This window comes from Bos indicus x Bos taurus, chromosome 3 (genome assembly GCF_003369695.1).
Source record: "Bos indicus x Bos taurus breed Angus x Brahman F1 hybrid chromosome 3, Bos_hybrid_MaternalHap_v2.0, whole genome shotgun sequence".
In the NCBI taxonomy this organism is placed as follows: domain Eukaryota; kingdom Metazoa; phylum Chordata; class Mammalia; order Artiodactyla; family Bovidae; genus Bos; species Bos indicus x Bos taurus.
The window spans coordinates 21,223,686-21,238,941 of NC_040078.1; the positions used below are offsets into that span (position 1 = coordinate 21,223,686).

The window sequence follows — 15,256 nt, forward strand, 5'->3', positions numbered from 1 at the left end:
AGACTGAGTGGGATACCTAGATTTCCATTCTCAGCAGGCCTGTAAGGAAGTATTCCTCATCTTCCCTGCCGGATTGCTATCAGAGGAAACATGATACTTTCATGGTACTTTCACCAACATTTGCTGATAACAAGGCCATGTAGGGAGCTGGAACTCCTACTCCTGCCCATCAGTAATGAGGAACCCCTCTCCTCAGGTGTTAATGGAGACCAAGTGGGGAACCTAGAATTCTACACCTATGTGGTTTTCATAAGACATCTCACCCACCACTTTCTCTACCTGATTAGTATCAGAAGCAGCCAACTGAAACAGAAGGTTTAAATAAGATCCAGGGTCCCAAACGTTCAGGCTTTAATTAAAAAGCATTCATCATGTCAATAAGCAAGATCTTGAATTGAATGAAAACAGACAATACCTAGATGATTGAGATGGCTGAATTATCTGACAAAGATTTTAAGGCCATCATCATAAAAATATTTCAACAAGCAATTGTGAACATGCTTGAAACAAATGAAAAATTAGAAAGTTCCAGCAAAGAAAAGTTTAAGCAGAGAAATAGAAAATATAAAGAAAAACTGAACAGAAATTTTATAACTAAAAAAATACAACAAAAACTCTCAATGGATGGGCTCAACAGCAGAGTGGAGGGGACAGAGAAAAGAATTGGTGAACTGAAAGATAAAAAAACAGGAATTACTCCATCTGAACAACAGAGAAAATGGAATTAAAAAAAAAGCAGGGTCACAGGTACTTGTGGGATTATAACAAAAGATCTAACATTTGTGTCATCAGATTCCCAGAAAGAGCAGAGAAAAAGAACAGGACTAAAAAAAGTACTAAAAGAAATAATAAGTAACTCCTCAAATTTAGCAAAAGTCAAACCCACAGATTCAAGAATCTGTGATATATAAAGAATATATATATATATATATTCTTTATAAAGAATATAAACCCAAACAAATTTATGCCAAGACATATCATCATCAAATTGCTGGAAACTGAAAAAAGAAAAAAATCTTGAAAGTGGTGAAAAATGACACCTTGCCTACAAGGGATAAGCAATTTGAATGACAGCAGATTTCTCTTCAAAGACCACGAAGGCCAGAAGAAGTGGCACAATTTATTTCAAACACTGAAAGAAGACTGTCAACCCAGATTCCTATATCCAGCAAAAATATCCTTTAAGAATGAAGAGGCTACCACTCAACAAGAAAAAGACAAACAACTCAAAAAATGAGCAAATGATTTGAATTTAGTTTCTCCAAAGAAGATATTCAAATAACCAGCAAGCATATGAAAAGATGCTCAATGCAATTAGTCATTAAGGAAATGCACATATATCACAGTAAGATACCACTCACACTTTCCAGAAAGGCTATAGTTTTTAAAAATGGAAAATAACAAGTGTTGGTAAGGAGAAGGTGAAATTGAAACCTTAATCCACTCATGGCAGGAATATAAAATGTTGCAGCTGCTGTGGAGCACAGTTTGGCAGTTCCTCAGTATGTTAAACATAGAATACAATCCAGTAATTTCTCTCCTTGGTATGGATCCCAAAGAACTGAGAGCAGGTTCTCAAATAAATACTTGTACATGCACACTCATAGTAGCATGATATGAGCAATAGCCAAAAGGTAGAAATAGCCCCAGTGTCCATTGATGAATAAATGGATAAACAAACTGCAGTATATACATACAATGGTATACTATTTGGACATAAGAAAGAATAAAGGGACTTTCCTGGTGGTCCAGTGGTTAAGAGTCTGCCTTCCAATGCAGAGGATGTGGGTGGGTTTGATAGCTGGTTGGGGAGCTGGGATCTCACATGCTGCGCAGCTGCTAAGCCCTGGTGCCACAACTAGAGAGTCCAGTGCACTGCAATGAAGGATCTGCATGATGCAGCGAGGACCCTGTGTGCCACAGCTGGGACCTGACACAGTCAAATGAATAAATATTAGACATTTTAAAAAAAGAAAGAATGAAATACTGACATGCTACTACTTTGATGAACCTCTAAAACATGCTAAATGGAATAAGCCAGACACAGAAGGTCACATATGATTTCATTTATATGAAATGTCCAGAATGGACCAGTCCATAGAGACAGAAAGCAATCAGTCATTGCCAGAAGTTGGGGAATGACTTCACAGTGGGAACAGGGCTTCCTTTTGGGGTGATGAAAACATTCTGGAACTAGATAATTGTGATGGTTGTATAACATTTTGAAGGTACTAAATGCCACAGAAATGTACACTTTAAAATGGTTAAAATTGTGAACTTTGTGTTTTATGTATTTTGCCACAATTTAAAACTTAGTAACAGGGAAATCCTAGCAAGATTTTTTTGTAGACATAGACAGAATTATTATAAAACTTGTATGGAAAGGCAAAGGAACTAGAATAGCTAAAATATGTTTTGAAAAAGAATTAAGTGGGAAGAATCAGCTCATCCATTTTCAAGGTTTGTTAAAAGCTACAGCAGTAACGATGGTATGGTACTGGCAGAAAAATAAATATCAGATCAATGAAACAGAATAGTGAACTCAGCAGCAGACCAAAACAAATATGCCAGTTTATTTTTTTTTATAAAGGTGAAAAAGCAATTCAATGGAGAAAGAATAGCTTTTTCAATATATATTGCTGAAGAAATTGGATATCCATAAGCAAACAAATAAAGAGCAAACAAAACTTTCAACCTAAGTCTCATACCTTATACAAAAACTAACACCAAAGTGGATCAACAGTTTAAATGTGAAGCATAAAATTTTTAGAAAAAAACAGAGGAGAAATTCTTCATGATCTAAGGCTAGACAAAAATTTGACACCAAAAACATAATCTGTAAAAGGAAAAGTTGAATAAGAAGATGTCATCAAAAGTAAATATGTTTACTCTGCAAAAGATACTATTATGAGAATGAAAAAGACAAGCTAACTGGGAACAAATATGTATTGTGTAGAATATATAAGAACATTCTAACTCAACAGTACAAAAAAAAAATACAATGAGAAAATGATCAAAAGACACAATGGAACATTTCCCCAAAGAGGATATACAGAGAGCAAATAAACACATGAAAGCATGTTCAGCATCATTAGCCATTAGGGAAATACAAATTAAAACCACAACTAGATATCACAACATACCTATCAGAATGGCTAAAATTTAAAATGACAATCTCAAATGCTGGTGAGAACAATGCAGAGAAACTGGATCAGTCATACATTGCTTGTGGGAATGTAGAACAGTACAACCACTGGGGAAAACAGTTTATTTACCAAAAAAAAAAAAAAAAAACAGTTTATTTACAGAAAAACCCTAACTATGCAATTTTTACATGATCCAGTGTTTACACTCCTGGGCATTTATCCCAGAGAAATAAAAACTAATGTTCACACAAAAAAACCTATGTGGAAATCTATTAATGAAAAGCCAAAAACTGGAAACAGCACAGATGTCCTCCTTTAACAAGTGAATGGTTAAAGAAACTGTGGTACATCTATAGCATGGAATAGTACTCAGCAATAAAAAGGAACAAACTATTGATAGACACACAACTTGGATGAATCTCCAGAGAATTCTGCTGTGTGATAAATGCTAATCCCCAAAGGTTATATACTCTAACCTGTTTATATTGCATTTTTATAGAAATGGAGATCAGATTGGTTGTTGCTAGATATTAAGGTGGAGATGATGATAGGAAGGAAGTGAGTGTGGCTACATAGGGGATCCTTTGATAGAAATGTCCTGTATCTTGCTAAAGCAAGGATAGTCACTATAGAGAAAAGACTTCTGCTAAACCAGTTTAGGTCATGGTAGTATGAGACCACCTAGGATTGAGACTATCTGGCAGTATTCCTCAACCAGAGTGCTACCACCTTCTGGGGGGCCTTTGGAAACATGTAGGGGCATTTAAAATTTTACATTGACTGGGGATGGCACTTGACAGGGGAGGGGAGACAAGAATGCTAAATGTACTCCACTGGGCAGGACAGTTCCACACACACACACACACAAAATTGTCCCTCCCATAATGTTAATAAGGCCCCATTAAGAAACCTTGAAGGCAGTTTTATACTCAAGGCCCCTCTGACACACCTCAGTATGCTTTGAGCCCTAATATCCCTTTTTCATCACTTTCACTGCCTCTGCTCTCTACCCATCTCAGATTCTCAAATCCACCCTCATGATTGAGAGGATAATCCTTTTTCAGATGTTAGAAGATCCACAGTTTCCATGGAGATCAGGAGCCTCTGGACCATAAAATAAATAGATAAGTGTGCTAGTGATCCAGATGCTGCATATACAACAAAAGAAACATGAAATATAAAAACACTTTACGGCAACATGACAGGATTTTCTATCCAACTAGTTAATTCTCTCCCCTATAAGACCTCAAGATAGAAATTAATATAAACCCAAATAAAACACAATCTGCGAGGGCATATACTATAGTGGATATTCTTCAGCAACTGGGGTAAGTTTTTTAGAACTACTCGATGCATACCGCCCCCCAACCCACCCCCACCATGGGGCTTTCCCACTGGCTCAGTGGTAAAGAATCTGCATGCAATGGAGAAGATGCCAGATTGATCCTTGGGTCAGGAAGATCCCCTGGAGGAGGAAATGGCAACCCCACTCCAGTACTCTTGCCTGGAGAATCCCATGGACAGTGGAGCTTGGCCGGCTACAGTCTATAGGGTCGCCAAGAGTTGGATGTGACTGAAGGGATTTAGCATACTCGCACAATGGCCATAATAGAATTGCTTCAAAGAGAATATAAAATATTCTTGGAACAGGAAAAGCACAGACATACTTGAGCATTCTCTGAGGATGGGGCTCATATCTCTCATTAGATTTTCAAGAGGAGTTTGTGATCCAAAAAAATTAAGAACTATTGATTTATAAATTCTTAATCCCAAGTAATCTCATATGGCCACCATCCTAAGCAGTTCAACAAAAGAAAACCTATCTTTTGCTCACTTGCAGTCTTTGATTTTAGAAACATTTTATTTTTGGAGCTCTCATCTTAATACAGGGAAATGCAAACACTGCATTCTTCACCTTTGCAGGAATTGATAAAAACATTAAATGTGAGGTGGCACAAAGAATACATCTTTATTATATAAATGCGCCAAATGAGTAAAACAGCAACATCCCAAACTATGAAAAATGAATGCCTTTATATTTAATTTAAACTCATGTGTGCTAAGTTACTTCACTTGTGTCTGACTCTTTGTGACCATGTGGGCTGTAGGCAGCCAGGATCCTCTGTCCATGGGATTCTCCAGGCAAGAGTACTGGAGTGGGTTGCCATTTCCTTCTCCAGGGGATCTTCTTGACCCAGGGATCAAGCCCACATCTCGTTCATTGCAGGTGGATTCTTTACTGCTGAGCCCCTGGGGAAGCTCCTACATCTCTCTATTCTACATCAAAAACCCTGGGTTATGGGACTTTCCTGGTGGTCTAGTGGTTGAGAATCTGCCTGCCAATGCAGGGGTCACAGGTTTGATCCATGGTCTGGGAAGTTCCCACATGCCACAGAAGAACTAAGCTCCAAGTGCCACAACGACTGAATCAGTGCTCTAGAGCCCATGAGCCACAATCCCTGAGCCCCAGGAGCTGCAACTACTGAAGCCCTTGCGCCTACAGCCTGTGTTCTGCAACAAGAGAAGCCACTGCAATAAGAAGCCTGCACACTGCTGGGAAGAGCAGCCCAGCCCCACCGCCCCCAGTCACAACTAAAGTCTATGCGCAGCAATGAAGACCCACCAAAACCAAAAATAAATAAGTAAATCTTAAAAAAAATCCTGGTTCACAAAGACACTAACATTATTACACATTTGTTTTATCCAATAGTATACCCACAATCCTTAAGGATCACATCCTGGTTGAAGCAAAGGGGCTTGCGTAATTCAATGAAGCTATGGGCCATTCTGTGCAGGGCCACTCAAGACAGACGGGTCATAGTGGACACTGACAAAATGTGGCCACTGGAGGAGGGAATCTCAAACCACTCCAGTATTCTTGCTGTGAGAACCATGAACGATATGAAAAGGCAAAAAGATATGAAGGTGTCCAATATGCTACTGGGAAAGAGCAGAGGGCAATTACTAATAGCTCCAGAAAGAATGAAGAGACTGGGCCAAAGCAGAAACAGTGGTCTGTTGTGCATGTGTCTGGTGGTCAAAGTAAAGTTTGATGCTGCAAAGAACAATACAGCATAGGAACCTGGAATGTTAGGTCCATGAATCATCGTAAATTGGACATGGTCAGGCAGGAGATGGCAAGAGTTGACATTAACATCTTAGGAATCAGTGAACTAAAATGTATAGGAATGGGTGAATTTAATTCAGATACCATTATATCTACTACTGTGGGCAAAAATCCCTTAGAAGAAATGGAGTGGCTCTCATAGTCAACAACAGAGTCTGAAATGCAGTACTTGAGTGCAATCTCAAAAATGACAAAATGATGTCGGTTTATTTCCAAGGCAAACAATTCAACATCACAATAATCCAAGTCTATGCCCCAACCACTGATGCCAAAGAAGCTGAAGTTTACCAGTTCTATGAAGACCTAAAAGACCTTCTAGAACTAACACCAAAAAAGGATGTCCTCTTCATCATAGGGAATTGGAATGTAAAAATAGGAAGTCAAGAGATACCTGGAATAATAGGCAAGTTTGGTCTTGGAGTACAAAATGAAGCAGGGCAAAGCTTAACAGAGTTTTGTCAAGAGAACACAGTGGTCATACCAAATACCCCTTCCAACAACACAAGAGATGACTCTACACATGGACATCGCCAGATGGTCAATACTGAAATCCAATTGATTGTATTCTTTGCAGCCAGAGATGGAGCAGCTCTATACAGTCAGCAAAAACAAGATTTGGAACTGACTGTGGCTCAGATCATTAGCTCCTTATTGCAAAATTCAGACTTAATTTGAAGAAGCTAGGGAAAACTTACTAGGCCATAAGGCCAATCCCTTATGATTGTATGGTAGAGGTGACAAATAGATTCAAGGGATTAGATCTGGAAGACAGACTGCCTGAAGAACTATGGACAGAGGCTCATGACATTGTACAGGAGGCAGTGACCAAAACCATCCCAAAGAAAAAGAAATACAAGAAGGCTAAGTGATTGAGGAGGTTTTACAAATAGCTGAGGAAAGAAGAGAAGGGAAAAGCAAGGGAGAAAGGGAAAGATATACCCAACTGAATGCAGAGTTGCAGAGATAGGAAGGAGAGATAAGAAGACCTTCTTAAATGAACAATGCAAAGTAGAGGAAAACAATAAAAAGGGTAAGATCTCTTCAAGAAAATTGGAGATATCAAAGGAACATTTCATGCAAGGATGGGCATGATAAAAGACAGAAACAGTAGGGATCTAACAGAGGCAGAAGACATTAAGAAGACGTGGCAAGAATACACAGAAGAACTATACAAAAAAGGTCTTAATGACCCACATTACCATGATGGTGTGATCACTCACCTACAGCCAGACATCCTGGAGTGTGAAGTCAAGTGGGCCTAAGGGAGTGCAACAAATTCTTGCAAATTCTCTTTTCATTTTTATTCTATTACAAATATTTTCTAATTTCTCTTGTTATAGCCAGTGGAGGTGATGGAATTCCAGCTGAGCCATTTTAAATCTGAAAAGATGATGCTATTAAAGTGCTGTACTCAATATGTCAGCAAATTTAGAAACTCAGCAGTGGCCACAGGACTGGGAAAGGTCAGTTTTCATTCCAATCCCAAAGAAGGGCAGTGCCAAAGAATGTTCAAACTACCAGACAATTGCACTCATTTAGCATGCTAGTAAGGTTATGCTCAAAATCCTTCAAGCTAGGCTTCAGAAGTACTTGAATTGAGAACTTTCAGATATACAAGCTGAGTTTAGAAAAGGCAGAGGAACCAGATATCAGATTGTCAGCATTCAGTGGATAATAGAGAAAGCAAAGGAATTCCAGAAAATCTTCTGCTTCATTGACTACATGAAAGTCTTTATGTGGATCACAACAAACTGTGGGAAATTCTTAAAGGGAAGGAAATACCTGACCACCTTACCTGTGTCCTGAAAAATCTGTATGCAGCTCTAGAAGCAACAGTTAGAATCTTACATGAAACAACTGGCTGGTTCAAAACTGGGAAAAGAATACAACAAAGCTGTGTAATGTCACCCTGCATATTTAACTTCTATGCAGAGTACATCATGCGAAATGCTGGTTTGGATGAATCACAAGCTGGAATCAAGACTGCCCAGAGAAATATCAACAACCTCACATATGGAGATGATACCACTGGCAGAAAGCAAAGAGGAACTAAAGAGCCTCTTGATGAGGGTGAAAGAGGAGAGTGAAAAAGCTGGCTTAAAACTCAGCATCCAAAAAACTAAGATCATGGCATCCAGTCCCATCACATCATGGGAAGTGAAAAAGTGGGGAAAAAGAAGGGGAAAAAGTGGAAATAGTGGAAAATAGTGGAATAGAAGGGGAAAAAGCGGAAGCAGTGGCAGATTTTATTTTCTTGGGCTCTAAAAATCACCGTGGACGGTAACTGCAGCCATGAAATTAAAAGATGCTTGGTCCCTGGAAGGAAAGATATGACAAACCTAGACAGTGTATTAAAAAGCAAAGACATAATTTTGCCAACGAAAGTCTCTATAGTCAAAGCTATGGTATTTCTAGTATTCATGTACAGATGTGAGAACTGGACCATAAAGAAGGCTGAGCAGTGAAGAATTGATACTTTCGAATTGTGGTGCTGCAGAAGGCTCTTAAAAGTCCCCTGGACTGCAAGGAAATCAAACCAGTCCATCCTAAAGGAAATCAACTCTGAATGTTCATTGGAAGGTCTGATACTGAAGCTGAAGCTCCAATACTTTGGCCACCTGATGTGAAGAGCTGACTCGTTGGAAAAGACCCTGATGCTGGGAAAAGACTGAAGGCAGAAGAAGTACGCAGCAGAGGATGAGACGGTTAGATAGCAACACCGACTCAACGGACACAAAGTTGAGCAAACTCCAGGAGATACTGAAGGACAGGGGAGCCTGGCATTCTGCAGTCCGTGCGGTCACAAAGAGTAAGACACAACTTAGCGACTGAACGACAACAGCACCTAGAATACTTTCAGAATAACTATACCAATTTTTTTTTCTTTTTTTTTTTAACTATACCAATTTTACCACCAATAATATGACTACTTAAAATATCTTTGCACTTCTTTTTGTCCTTAAAAGTATATACCACTTGGGATGTCACAGTCAAATTATTGTTTTTAAATCACTTGGATAGTTTGGGTGGAGTCATTTTACATTTCTGTAATAAAAACCCTTGTGATATGGCTTTATGTGGTAAAGAGAAAAAAATTTTCAGATCTGTATGTATAAAAAAGAGAAGAGTATTCTGTGGACTTCTGGATTCTGAATTAAATGTAGAGCAAATTAGTGCTTGTGCTTTAGTGACACTATTTGAAATCAGTCCTTGTGTTAATTTCACTTGGGAAGTACAAGAAATGATGATCCCCGATGCCTATGGCTGCAAAAATACAACGTGGCTAAATTCCTTGGTTGCAATCTCTTAAAAGGTCATAAGATTATGTTATTCCACAAAAGTATCTTTCTGAATCTCTTTTTCTCTCACTTTATCTCTCCAAGTTCCTCTCCCCTTCAAAAAATTGTATCCCCATTCCTTCTTTCCCTCATTGACTTTGCTAGCCTCCTCCCTCAGCAACTCAGAAGCTTATGTGTTTGTGTGTATACCTGCAAAGAGGAGCTGCTATATAAATAAGGTAATGAAAATGGAGGCAGTTGGGGAATAGACAGCTGAGAGGATCTGAGCTGGTAGACTGAAACAAATACTCATCCTAAACCACTCAGAGCTCAGATTTCTTCTCTAGACAGCTGGCTTTTTAAGTCCTTCTGAAATACTCTACAAAGATGGGGGAGGGGCTGTGAACTACCTCTGCTATGGACCTTATTTAAAGTCAGCTATCTCCTAATATGTTCTGTAGAAACTAAATGCAATATTCAATATGGCAGGGATGAGGGTGCTGAGCTAAAGGTATACAATTGTCCACTCTAATTTTTAAAGGCCAGAGGGCTTTTAAATTATTGACAGTGCTGGAGAGCTGCTTGGAGTAGGCAGTGACTAGAATCATGTAAGCTCAAACTGGATAACTGATTTGCTGGTCATATTTCTATCCCTTCTCTGCCACTTGGCACCCTATACTCCATATTCTTTCTAATCCTCCTACCCTCTCCACCCTCCCCACCCTCTCGCCAACACTCCAACACCCTACCCCCATCAACACTCCTGGAATTTTGGACTTAGCTATTTTTAAAACAGTCAACTCAGTAGCCACCTCCCTCCCCCGCTCAGCTGTCCAGTACTCCGGCCAGCCATCTAGTCCCCCTTCCCCCCACACCAGACCTTCTCTGGTTCCCTGACCTCAGTGAGACTGCAGCCTGTCTGGGGACCTAGGGGAGACATGGAGAAAGAGACGGGGGATCCCCTGGCTGGAGCTGACTGATACAGTAGACAGTCATGGCTGGAGAATTGGATATCAGACTAATGTTTGACCTCTGGAAACAGTAAGTCAAAATTAATTGCAATTCCTTTAAAAAGCTTCTAAATTGAAATTAGAATCTCATAAAATTATGACATAAACTTGGATGTCTCTGGTGCAAATCTAGGATCTTTTCCATACCAAGGTGCCCCCGTCTCCATTTCTCCTTCTGTCTTAAGCTTTCTGGCCTCTGGCCACTAGAAGTTTAAATCTCCATCTCTCCTCTAGGAGTCTTAGCTCTCTCCTCCTGTTACCTCAAGACTTCTGATGAAGTCTCCTTCTTTAGTACAAGTTTCCTACACCTCCTATTCTGTGGTTTTCTCACCAAGGCCAAATTTAGCTTCAGATGATTAGTCACTGATACCCTCTATCTTGTTCCTATTTATCAGGGCCCTTCACATTGGGCTTCCAAGGGTGAGGCTTACTCCTTGTTGTAAATGATTTCTCCCTACAACTCTAGTCCCATCATCGTGTTCTCCCTCCTGCATGACTCTCCCTCAATCATATCCTTAACTCCAGAGAGAGTAGTTTGGCAAGAGGGAGTTAGCCCCTCCCCAAGTCTTGTCCTCATCAAAAGATTGACTTCCAAACTTGCAAAGTTAAGATGGATGGAAAGGTAAGATCAATGGAAAGGGTGGTTCTTCAGTCAGATTTGAAGAAATGTTGACTCATGAAGAAGAAATGTTGACTCATAACAAACAAATATTGATTTGCATGCTTGGTTTGCATCCATTGTTCCATGAGACAGAGGGATAATTTTAGCTCTCTACAGTAGATGAAAGAGACTGGTTCCCTTTTCATTTGAATACTGATTCCAGAGATGGGATGTGTATCCCACCCTTACTCCTCCTTACTGAAAATTCTGACACAAAGGAGGAAAATCAATGAATGACCTCTGGAGGGTGGCCCCTCATGATGGGGAAGGGCAAATAAAAGGTAGTCTCTGATGTACTTTCAGATCCTAATTCTGTTAGGGAGCCCACTGGTATGACTGAGATCTGATCTATCCACATGATTCCTCTTTTTGACATTTCTGCTGTTTGGTAGCTCAGAATGGGGCAATACAGTGGACTCTGCCCCCCGAGTCCACTCAACCTTTCTTCCACCCCCACCTAGAGGTATTGCATAAGGGGCCTGAAAGTGGTCACAAAAGCAGGGCACAGAGGCTTAATAGCCTCGTGTTTAGTTCAGGGAGCCCCATTTCCCCTAAACTCCAGTTAGCTCATTCTTTTCTTGATCTTCCCAGATTCTCTTCACATCATTCTGAACAATCTTCAACTCTTCTCTTCCCCATGCCCAGCCACATTTCTTTTTTCAGTCCCTTACAGGACGTCCGGTCAAAATTCACTAGGTAGGAGGGTCATCAGCTGGAAAGAACCGGAACCTGGGGGGACCTGGCTGGATAGGTATGGGGGATCCAGGCCAGTCCCCTAGTCCCTGGTCCCCCCATGGCAGTCCCCCAACTCTAAGCATTCTCACTCTCCTGCTGCTCCTCTGTGGACATGGTAAGGAAGGGTTAGGTAAGGCTTTGGGGGATCTAGGGGGGATCTAGGCTGCTATGTAGGGGTGGGCATGTGAGCTTGGGTGAATGAGATGAGATGGGTGCTTAGGGGTCCCAGTCACTCGCCCCACTCTCAGATAGGTATATTTTATTCACCATTTATTCACCTTGGGGAAGGGCACTGGGAAAGCCCTTGATCCACAGGCAGAAGAGCTGTGGATCTAGCAGGGCTTACCCATCTTTAGCAAGACTGAATGAGGACAAGATTAGGAAGCTGGGGGCTGGCGGCTGGGGACTGGGAATTGGGGGAGGCTCTCAGTTGGGTTTTAGGATCCGCTGCTATCCCTCCATGAGACCTGGGAGAATTATGGTTGAGGTTGAGCGGGGATCGGGGGACCAGCTCACACTCCTCTCTCCCTTCCGCCCTCAGCTTATTCTCAATGCAAGATCCTCCGCTGCAATGCTGAGTATGTATCTTCCACTCTGAGCCTTAGAGGTGGGGGTTCACCAGGATCCCTTCGAGGAGGAGGCCGGGGTGGAGGGGTGGGCTCCAGCGGCCTCTGCCGAGCCCTCCGCTCCTACGCGCTCTGCACTCGGCGCACGGCCCGCACCTGCCGCGGGGACCTCGCCTTCCATTCTGCTGTGCACGGCATCGAAGACCTGATGATTCAGCACAACTGCTCCCGCCAGGGCCCCACGGCCCCTCCCCCACCCCGGGGCCCCGTCTTTCCAGGCGCAGGCCCGATCCGCGCCTCTGGCTCCCCAGCCCCGGACCCCTGTGATTATGAAGGCCGGTTTTCCCGGCTGCACCGACAACCCCCAGGCTTCTTGCACTGCGCCTCCTTCGGGGACCCTCACGTGCGCACCTTCCATCACCACTTTCACACGTGCCGTGTCCAAGGAGCTTGGCCCTTGCTGGATAATGACTTCCTCTTTGTCCAGGCCACCAGCTCCCCCGTGGCATTGGGGGCCAACGCCACCACCACCCGGAAGGTCAGGGACTCAACTGCTCCTCCACGGTCACCCCAGGGTTCCACTTCCATGCCAACCTCACTAGTTTTCACAGTGCAGCTCTATTTCCTTTCCTCCTCAACCACTCCCACATCTTGAATCACTCCCTCCTACCGAACACTTGCTCCTGTAAATCACTTTCCCTCCCTGGGAATTCCACTCCAATGCAGAAAAGAGCCAGGGAGAGGAAAGTTGAGAAGCCCTGGGTTGAGGAGTTACAGAAAGGAAACTTTTCCTTCTCCTATGGGAGCAGTTGAGGTTGAGCCCAAACAGGGAGGAAAGGGATGGAGCAGGGATGAAACAGTATTGGAACATAAAGACAGGATCAAGGAGTGAGGACCGTGATAGGCCTTGCATCTCTGCTGGGATTAGATCCCTGACTATGTACAATAATGCGGCCTGGTTGATGGAAGGGGGGAGGGTTGCACTGAGCCCCAAATAAACTGTTTTCCCTCTTGCCCTTACAGCTCACCATTATATTTAAGAACATGCAGGAATGCATTGATCAGAAGGTCTACCAGGCTGAGGTGGACAACCTTCCCGCAGCCTTTGAAGATGGTTCTATCAATGGAGGTGATCGACCTGGGGGCTCAAGTTTGTCCATTCGAACCGCTAACCCTGGGAGCCATGTGGAGATCCGAGCTGCCTACATTGGCACAACTATAATCATTCGGCAGACAGCTGGGCAGCTCTCCTTCTCCATCAGAGTAGCAGAGGATGTGGCCAGGGCCTTCTCAGCTGAGCAGGACCTGCAGCTATGTGTTGGGGGATGCCCTCCAAGTCAGCGACTCTCACGCTCAGTGCGCAGTCGTCGGGGAACTATAACCATGGATACTGCCAGACAGCTGTGCAAGGAAGGGCTGCCGGTTGAAGACGCTTACTTTCATTCCTGTGTCTTTGATGTTTTAATCTCCGGTGACCCTAACTTTACTGTAGCAGCTCAGGCAGCTCTGGAGGATGCCCGAGCCTTCCTGCCAGACTTGGAAAAACTACACCTCTTCCCCTCAGATGCTGGGGTTCCTCTTTCCTCAGCAACCCTCCCACCTCCACTTCTTTCTGGGCTCTTTGTTCTGTGGCTTTGCATTCAGTAACCAGGCCAGCATTCAGTAATCATGATGGGTCTAGAAGTGATTTGCGGATAGAGATTGGCAAGGGAGAACATAAGAAACACTGAAGGGAAACGATGAGGGTAAGAAACACATGAAACAATAACATTTTTTCCAGAGTGAGAGAAGGCTGCAGTCTAGGGTTGAAATGATCACAGAATAAGGATTTTGGGCAAGGTTTTGCATTCCAGACTTCAGTAGGGGCTCTTCACTAATTTTCCCAGTCTTGTTAATAGGAAGTAAATTGTTCTAGTCCATCTCCTCCTGAAATCACCCCTACAAGCTTAGAGGTTATGGAGTCCTGAGGATCAGTAGAAAACTTAAGGGTTGAGACTTTTAATAGATAAGAACTAAAAGAGGAAGACATGATCATTACCCATCAAAAACTCAAAATCGAATGATATTTTCTCTTGGAAGGTAGAAAGATGAGGAAATGATGAGGAAAAGAATCTATTTGATAAGTATAATGTGGGTAAGACGTGTTCTGCTTTCTTGGTTCATAAATGAAGTGGGAGTTGTTTGGATTTTTGGTGAAGGGACTCTCTGTCTTTGGAGAATGACACAGGTAGGAAAGCAGCTATCATCCCCAATCCTAACTAATCTGATATTAAAGCTATGGAGTCTTCACATTGTTGTCTATGTTGAATCTCTTTACAGACGCTTAAGATGGCATAAAGTCAATGTGTTCACTCCACCAAAAGAGGGCTCAAAAGCGGGAGATATTGTTCTGCCTTCAGGAAGTTTACAGGCTATTAGGGAGACAAACTGACTTACATGAAGGAGTGATGAGTGTGTAATTATTCACTAAATTCCATAATACTATGAATTCAAATGGGAAGATGATTGAGAAGAATCAAGAAATAATAAATAATAAGAGGTAATAGAGTAGATGAGATCTGAAGTGATCTTTGAAGACTGGGTAAGATTGGATTTGAATTAAGGATCTTCCAGGCAGGAGAAACCATCTAGACATTCACAGATTCACGATTCAGTGACTAAACCAGCAAAACTCAAATGAAGTAGACGAGAAGTAAGGGCTAGATGGATAGATGCCAGATTATGAAGTGCCTT

At 42.1% G+C, this 15,256-nt stretch overlaps 1 protein-coding gene across 6 annotated transcripts; it reads left to right on the top strand.

Annotated features, from left to right (window-relative positions):
- The first annotated feature begins 10,403 nt into the window (after positions 1-10,403).
- HJV (hemojuvelin BMP co-receptor) lies at positions 10,404-14,812 on the top strand. Of its 6 annotated transcripts, none has more exons than XM_027535041.1 (4): positions 10,404-10,592; positions 11,868-12,072; positions 12,499-13,061; positions 13,547-14,812. In XM_027535041.1, the coding sequence occupies exons 2-4, from the start codon at positions 11,976-11,978 to the stop codon at positions 14,168-14,170; spliced, it is 1,284 nt and encodes a 427-aa protein (XP_027390842.1). In that variant the 5' UTR covers positions 10,404-10,592; positions 11,868-11,975; the 3' UTR covers positions 14,171-14,812. The 6 variants fall into 6 exon arrangements, with proteins under 6 accessions (XP_027390842.1, XP_027390834.1, XP_027390847.1 ...); XM_027535033.1 differs by having other exon boundaries at positions 10,405-10,592; positions 11,886-12,072; XM_027535046.1 differs by lacking the exon at positions 11,868-12,072 and having other exon boundaries at positions 10,407-10,592.
- The last annotated feature ends 444 nt before the right edge of the window (positions 14,813-15,256 follow it).

Bases quoted from the DNA above. Each gene is read 5' to 3' on its own strand.
- HJV (XM_027535041.1), top strand. From the start codon at position 11,976: ATGGGGGATCCAGGCCAGTCCCCTAGTCCCTGGTCCCCCCATGGCAGT. The intron at 12,073-12,498 runs GTAAGGAAGGGT...TTCCGCCCTCAG, and splicing joins GCTGCTCCTCTGTGGACATG to CTTATTCTCAATGCAAGATC. The intron at 13,062-13,546 runs GTCAGGGACTCA...TTGCCCTTACAG, and splicing joins ACGCCACCACCACCCGGAAG to CTCACCATTATATTTAAGAA.